The 8,572-nt window shown below is 35.3% G+C and overlaps 1 protein-coding gene across 4 annotated transcripts in view; it reads left to right on the top strand.

Moving 5' to 3' along the window:
* Positions 1 to 3,885, top strand: part of CAMSAP2 (calmodulin regulated spectrin associated protein family member 2) — a 79,448-nt gene extending 75,563 nt beyond the window's left edge. For all 4 annotated transcript variants that reach the window (XM_030455180.1, XM_030455181.1, XM_030455182.1 and 1 more), the window contains one exon: positions 590 to 3,885. In XM_030455180.1, the coding sequence (XP_030311040.1) occupies positions 590 to 895 (306 nt within the window). In that variant the 3' untranslated portion in view covers positions 896 to 3,885. The remainder of the gene's footprint in view (positions 1 to 589) is intronic.
* The last annotated feature ends 4,687 nt before the right edge of the window (positions 3,886 to 8,572 follow it).

The following is an 8,572-nucleotide window of genomic DNA, read 5'->3' on the forward strand; positions in this document are numbered from 1 at the left end:
TCTTCTTGTAAATCTCTAAGATGCAGCGTATGTCACTTGGTAGAAGCTGTATGTGTTTAAGGCACATGTCCTGTAGATGTTGTGTTGGGTGGAATAGGAATCTGAAAATTCTGGCTAACATTTCAGATGACTTCATAGTGTGACAAGAATTAAGTGGATTCAGGGATGACTGAAACCTCATTTTAGCACTGGAGGATCTTTCAGGCACATCTAGACATATCTAAATTTCCTGTTCCCAAACTTGCAACTAGTAGAAACTAGTAGACCCGCTTGATGAAACAAATAAAAAAATTTTTATTTGGTGTATAAAATATGTGTTAAAATGTCTATTCTTGAGGTACAACTTAACAAGTTTAGCTGAAATTGTCTAGATAAATTTGCTTGAGAAAGATGGCTAGCTACCTCATCAAAATTCAGATAGAAAATTGTAATTATTAAAAAAAAGGTCTTGTAGCGGAAAGCATTATACATAAGCTTCAGCTCTGATAGAAAACAAAATCAGAATTACAGTCCAATGATGCAGAATATTTTCGAAGTACGATACGCATTTCATATTGTGAATCTTTTTCTTTCTTTCTTTCTTTTAAAGGAAATGGAAAAATCTGATGCCAATAATTTCTTAATCTTGTTCCGGGATTCAGGCTGCCAATTCAGATGTCTGTATACATACTGCCCTGATACTGAGGAAATCAATAAATTAACGGGAATAGGTCCCAAATCTATCACAAAGAAAATGATAGAGGGACTGTACAAATACAACTCTGACAGGAAGCAGTTTAGCCATATACCTGCTAAAACTTTGTCTGCCAGTGTTGATGCAATTACCATTCATAGCCATTTGTGGCAAACCAAGAGACCAGTAACTCCCAAGAAACTTCAACCCACCAAGGCATAGTAGATGGGAAAAAATTTGCTTCAGACAATTATGATAAACTTGCACTTTGTCTTTACTGCCTATAGGAAATAGATTTCTAGTTGCCAACAAAACTTAGAACTTAAAACTGGACACCAAGTTCTATGATCATATCCAACTGGAATGTAAACACAGTGTTTAGGAGTGCAGAAGATTATCACTTAGGTGAATAATTATGAGTGATTACAGAAATGTTTGACTTGTGTGGAGATTTGTATGTGCTAATACAATATATGGAGTATATTTACTCTGTATTTGATTAGATACACTGAAGCACTGAATGTTCATCTTTAGTGACTGAAACTACATTTTTTACATCTTTTGCCTTATATGTGTGCATTTGTGCTTGTGTTGAAATATTTTTTATTTCACTACAGAAATACTTAATATTCTCCATACCATTGAAATTTGCATACTGGCTTACTGTAAAGACTAAATGAGAAGTTGTATGTCACCGAAGAACAGAATGGGTCTGTTCAGCAAGATCCTTATTGTGTGCTGTAACAAAATCAACATTACAATTAGAATTATTTATAATTCTTAGTGATTTTGCTTATAGACCTAACAGTAAAGGGAAGAACCTTTGAACTGTCTGAAGTTTCTTTCAAATTCATTATTTAACAACTCAGGGTACAGTTAGGTGATGCAATTATTCCTGTTTCAGTTGTTACCACCTGAGATATAATGACTGACCATGTGCATGTTCATAACACCATTAAAATGCAAAGTAAAAAGATTTGGTAGACCTCTAAAACAGTGTAAGCAAATGTGCATTATTTTGCATTGTTCCAGGTGAAGAGTGAGCACACAGTCAGGTACTGCTTCTCCAGGGAAGGAATAGAAACTTGTGAAACCTTCAGATCTAGATCCTTGATTTTGCCTGACAGAACACTAAAAACATTCAGAAGAATCACAGAAACCACTCAGTCACAGATCTTTCAGAAGTCATGTATCTAATTCCCACTGATTTTTAAATCAAGGCCACTGTCTGTTCTTTCTGCCTTCAGATATGCCAGCTCAGACTTAAATTATTTTTCAAGGGAATAGATACTTGCTAAGATTTTTCATTGTGTCTTAGTAAATTGTTTTCTTGACACAATCTTAACAGATCATGTCTTGTGACACTTAGCTAGTTTAAATACACATGGCAAGAAAGCCAAAATTACATTTTAGTAAATTTATAATATGACCATGTACAAAAACACACTCTAGGTATATTTCAGTATTATTTATAAAGGGCTGCATTTATTTCAAAACAGTGTTTGATTATTTTATAGATCATTATTCAGTTTCAGTGTTTGTTTCTCTTATTATTTGCTTTTATCATAGCACTGTTCTGAAGAAACAAAACAAAAAAAATAAACTCCAGACTTGAAGCCTCCCCTAAATCTGTGGCTATTTTGATAATGTACACCAGAGGATTTGTTGGGGGGAAAAAAAAAATCTCATTCTCAGGAAAAGGCTTGAATGATTTGTGATTCTGTTCTGTTTCAGTGTTGTGACAACTACATTAACATAAGACAGTATTGTGTTGTAAGTATGTAGTCTGTTCTTTTTCATGGGGAGACTAAAACTATGTTCATATTTCTCTCATTAAACTGCTTTGAGAGAAACTATGCCTCACTACTATGATGTGCTCATTTACTTATATAAGAGATGCACAGGAATGCGATGTCATTAAGCAGTTTAGAACAGTACTTTTTTTTTAAATTATTCTAAGGCCTTAGGCATCAATGCATCTGAGTTATAAACATTTTCTCAAAAATGCTGTCAGTTTTACTGTAATTTATGTTCTTATGTATATTTGTTAAAACTGTAAAAAAGAAAAAACACTTTAAAATACATGTTTAATATGTATGTGGCTCAAAACTATTTGTGATTAGCTGATTCCTGCTGTTTGCATGTGTATCACCAGGACATGTAACTCTTACTTCAAGTGTATACATACTTTGTATATAGGATATAAATAATATTAAAAACGGGGAAGGAGAGTTTGCACATTCTGCCTGCTAGACAGTTCCTACAAATACTATTGTAGGAACATCTTGAATAACAATATGAAACTCTGTATAATATACAGTGATTGAAGAAACCAGGAGGTTGGAATTAACTGATAAACATACGGTGAATAACTTCAAAAGAAGTTTTATCATGGGAGGCTTTTTGTTCCTAAAATCTGTACTATAATCTAACTGAAGATTTGTAACACCATAAAGATGCACCATCAATCTAATCAAAGTGAGCTTAAATAAATGACAGAAGTTCTTAGAGTAATTTTAAATATATCTGAATGTATAATGGATTTACATTTGCCAACAGGTTAAATATTTGTGCAGTATCTAAAAGTAGAATGTGAAGAATGCATTGCTCGCAGAATGAAGTTTTACTAAATACAGGAAAAGTATTTAAAGCTAGGTAAGCTTTTCCTTTTTAAGCCTGCAAATTTTCTAATGACAGTGGGTCTTAGGTTGGGATCATGTTTTAAAAAGAAAAATAAAATTTGGAAGAAAAGAAAGAAAAAAAAAAAAAAAGAAAAAAAAAAAAAAAAGAAAGCTTTCCATAAAGGCCAGTATTTATCACTGACCTTTTCAGAACACACTGGTGCTTTCATCTGGGGTATTATTAATGTTGCTACAACTGAATTGCCAAACTATTGTCTTAGTTTTTGGAGCAAAATTTCATATTCTAACAGTCATAATAGCTACTGATTTTTTTTTTTTTAATGTTAGTATGACTGTTAGTTTTTATTATTTGGCTGTTTAAAGCCAAATTCAGCTATTTAATCATGATTTAATGAGCACTGTTGAAAAATGTACAGTGTATTGTGAGCTTGTCCACTTCTATGGAGCATAGCTTCCATATTTTTTCAAATTCTGTGCTGTAAAATACTGTCATTGCTACTTATGTGGTACAGTGTAGCTTTTTCCTTTCATTTAAATAAAAGCATGGCACCAAAAGTGCATTTTTTGTTTTCTTGCTTACTTCTAAGTATGAATGGAAACTATAAAATGTTTGCATTAATGTTTAAATCTTTATTCTCATATTTCAGGGACATAGAAATAGTAGGAAGGATGCATAATTTTTATTTCTCCTTTTGTTCCCTGTTGCTTGTCTTTCTTTAGAAATTTGGTTTTAATTTAGAAAATTAGAATTTTAATTTTTAATTTAATTTAAATTTTTTAATTTTAATTTTTCATTTAATTTTTAATTTAGAAATTTTGTTTAATTTGGTTTTCTGATGTTATCAAAGGAATGTTGCTGAAGAATTAGGCTGGTCCTTTCATTCTAGGGGACAATGTGGTGTTACCTTGTTCTCTTCAGAAGTGATTGTCACAGCGGCAAGGCAGCTGATAAACTGTTGTACTCAAGTTAGCTTCCATTGCTTCAAAACCACAGAAACTTTCTGGTTGGTATAATACAATTTCTTCAGATGGAAAGGTTTTAAAAATTAATTGAACTCTTCATTAAGACAGCTAATAAATAAGAATATGACTTTTAGTACAATAACTTATTAGAGCAGTCTTAAACAAAAATAGTATACAAAAAATAAGGTCTCTTTTCTGAATTTGTAAATTATCTATTTTTTTCCAGTCCTAATCGAGCTTTTTTTGGGGCTTTGTGGTGTTCTGTGTTGCAGAACAAGAGTAAAGATTACATGATTCAGTGTCAACAGGCAGACTAGATTGCTGGGCTAATTTATGCAGGTAAACAATCTCTCAATTTCAGAGCTATTCAGGGGGCAGCTTCAAGAATACAGGAAACCTGATAGTTGGGCTTTTAGTATGGAATTGAAAAGTAATGCAGATAAAAACTAGCCTTTCCTCCTCCCCCCAGATGGGTTATTTTTCAGCCAGCTCAATCAGTACTCTGTACAGCATCACAAGCAGGCTGACACAAGCAAGGAATTATGTCAGAACACAAACACCCTGTTGCACCAGGTAAAGCTATTTTTCCAGTGGAGAGCACAGCTCAAAATTCTCATCTCCAAACAGCCTTTGTACAGACACGCTTTAGAAACAGACTTCATGTTCTCTGTCCTTCAGCAAGTAGCACCATACTTCAGAAATTTCAGATCACACCCTGGTTAATTTGACAGAGTATGTTTGGGCTGTGTGTCTAAATTTGTACAGAACTTGTTAATCAAAACTTGTTTTGCTGTGGGATCCAGTGCAGAGATCTGGTATCACCAACTGCAGAATAGTAATCTTGTTTACACTTGGAACCAAAGATCTATCATCACACAAAGCTGATTAAGAAAAGAGTTTTGTCTTTCAAATCCAGCTGTATTGATCAGGTATAGAAGTCAGATGTCTTTTTTTCCAACAGCTTAATAAATAAATAAATAAAGGCAGCTTTGTAAGGGCTAAACCCTTGACTACTTATATTTTTTCAAGTAGCAAATTAGTATTTCTTTGCTGCCTTGTTACTAATTTAATAAGCTGGTCAAAGAAATGTGCCTGTAATAGCTATCTTGACAGCCACAGCCCTGTACACCTACTTTGGCATTTTTCTAATTAAAAAAAAAACAAAACAAACAGAAGTATCTTATTCCAGGTCTAGATGGCAGAGGAAAAGTCAGTATTTTAAACATGCACAGCACCTTTGTTTTAAGAGAAGTAATTTTTTGAAAGAAAATTTTTCCATTTAGGAAAAAAGATGTATGTCATGTATACATGCATAGAAATGCATGTCAGATATACCTTCTTACAGATGTAAAAATAAAAACACTTTACTTAGACAGCCACAGCAAAGTCTTCAATTCAGCAGTGAAGTTACTCTAGCCTATTTCCATCTAGGAAGAGAGAAAAGCAGCTACCTTGTCTGTTTTCACTCAGAACTACTGCTCTGTGTAATGGGCAGAGAAGAAATATACACTGTGCACATTTAAGATCTCAGTACAAATTCTTTGTGATGTGGAGTTCTTAACACCAGGCTTTTTATCAGATTTCTGAATTCAAGGATTTTACTGATGGATGTTAGACAGAACTGCCTCTGACCAGAGAGCTAATAACAACTAGAATTTCAAGAAACGATAGAAAACAGAAAAGACTTAAGCATTCCACTGAAAAATGTTACTTAATGTTGAGTAACTCGAGTCAGAAACTTTTACGAACAACTGAAATATAAAATAAGAGTAAGGAATTCATTACCCACTGACAAATTTGTTAAGATACTAAAAGATTTTTTTCATGTAAAAATGTTTTTAAGTTTTTAGCTATTGTTATGTGAACTCTGGAGACATACTAAGTAATTTCAGTAGTAATTTTTGTCTCACTGTTAATATGTTAATGGTGCTTTGCATAAAGACTAAAAGCTAATATGAAGCTTTCCATCAAGGCAGCTCTGTCTTACCCTTTCTACATCATCACCAATGTAAATGCCTGCATTACAAAACCCGGCAAGGCTCCTCACACCTGCAATTATTTAAATTACCTAAAGCTGGATTATACTTTGGCTCGCTATTTTTCTTGTTTAAGCTGCCTGAAACTGGAGCTGTGATGCTGACATAAACAGTTCTTCTACAGACTATGCAAGATTTTTGTTGAATTGTCACCCTGAAGCTCAGGGAATCGTTTCCTGAAATGAGTGAAAACTATTTCCAGAGGTAAAGTTTTAAACTGAATTTTTTTGCAAATTCTTAAATGGTCATCTAAACATAAAATGTAGAGAGTTGAATGGCTGTTATAATAACTGGAAAACAGAGGGTTGGCCTGTAGTTAGGATGCCAACACAAAGATGTTGTGCACAGACTTCTGTACTCCACTGACAGATCTTGTGCAAGGTTAACTCTGGAGAGGAATTCCAGGAATGTATCCCGCCTCGCCGACAATGTCTGTGGTCCTCTGCAACATAGGTAAAATAGTCACACAATGACTATTTTCTTTCCTGAAATGTTCCAAGAAGAGACTGCAGTGCTGTCTTGCCACTGGTTAATGCAGAACTCCTCTACTAATCCTGATTTTCAGGATCTCTAAATGTCACACCCAACAGCTTTGCTATTCATGGGCGTTACCTTCTTTGCAATAATAACCAGGGAGTCTGAAGCAACCTGAGACCATCTCAAAAAGTCCTTTCTATGCCTCTGTTAAAAAGTGTGGACCAACCAGTGATCAGGGTCTTCAGTCTGCCCTTTTCCAATAGGATGCTACCATGTATCCTCTTCAAATATTTAAGAATATTATGATGGCCTTCCCTAGAAGCTGTTACCAAGTGATGCTGCCAGTTCTTCCATACCACTTCCTGAGGACAGCTACTTGGTTCTTGCGAGTAGAACCTATAAAAGTTTGCCATTTCCTTGTGAAAGGCCCAACATTCCGAGCAGGAAACGGTAATTTTAAATTCAGAGTTTACTTTTCCTTTCAGGTCTGTAACTGGGGAATTTTTCTTTCATCCTGAAACTCTTGCCCTCCAGAGACAGTCTTGCAGATCGCATCTCAGAACTCCTATTGAAAACAAAGCTATTGCTGAAAAGATAGGTAAACCACAATAACACCATTGTGAAATCAATATTAAATTTAAGAGCTAGTGTGTGTTTATCTAGTGTTTTGTAGATTGAAAAAAGTTTAAAATGGACTTCATCCTAGTGTATGTTAAGCAAAGTTACACATGCAGCTTTCTTTAGACAATCTTGTTTTTCTGCATGCCCTCTAATTTATCATTAATTCTGTTTATTGGGGAACACTTTCATTGCCATAATTTACATTTTCTATCAATTGGTGCCTCCAAAGGCAACTAAGCAACAGGTGATAGCTTTATAGGAAAAGGGAAGGATTTGGTGTTTTACTAGTGAATCGAGCTTCCTGGGATGCAGTGCTAAGACTGGAGCATTGCAGAGGGAAGCACCCAGTTCCACATTCCTTGCTCGTCCAGAGTCGCTGCTGTGAAGCCAGGTGGCACTCCTTGCTGGATAGCCTACAGGATATGTCTGTATTCCTTTTCAGAAAGAAGAGAGAGCATGACATTATGATTCCACTCAGCTGATCCTCAGCAAAACAGTTCACAAGCAGACTTGGACTCGCTGTAGTTCTAAACATTTTTAACCATGAGTGTGACACAGAATTCAGTTCAGCTTCACTGAACTCCCTGACAACCCTTCCTGGACTTCTGATACGTTACACATGCACATAAATAAAAAAAATATAATTTTAAAACAATTTGGTCTGTGGTACGTTCTTCATTAGAAAATTGTCACCATCTCCATTTTGACAAAGCTTGCCAATGCCCTGCTGCACAAACCTGGGGGGGGGGGAAGAGGGGTTGTCCAAGTGCTCGCATTGTAATATATTTGCTGCAGCTCATGTCACAGCTATCTCTAAACACAGAGAAAGCTTATCAACTGTTCACCATGATAACTCCTAGGTGCCCTAATCTTCTGACAGTTAGAAAAATGTGTTGATTGTAAACAAATTCCAAATGATATATAAATACATATCCGTAGAACATACGCATATCTGCATTTCTGTAAAGAACAGTCTGAAGAAGTGGAAGGCAGCAAAAAGCTCACCCTGCTCTAATTACAAGTCTTGCCAACAGGCCGCAAGCCTCGGCCGCATGAGCAAAGGGAACACTGTGGCGGCAGAGCGCGATGGCAGCTGCGCTGGCAATCTTCCACAGCGGGGGAAGAAAGTGAATCTGCTCCGCATTTTTGAGGTGATTTTA

The sequence above is a fragment of the Calypte anna genome, chromosome 8, assembly GCF_003957555.1.
Source record: "Calypte anna isolate BGI_N300 chromosome 8, bCalAnn1_v1.p, whole genome shotgun sequence".
NCBI classification, from domain to species: Eukaryota; Metazoa; Chordata; class Aves; order Apodiformes; family Trochilidae; genus Calypte; species Calypte anna.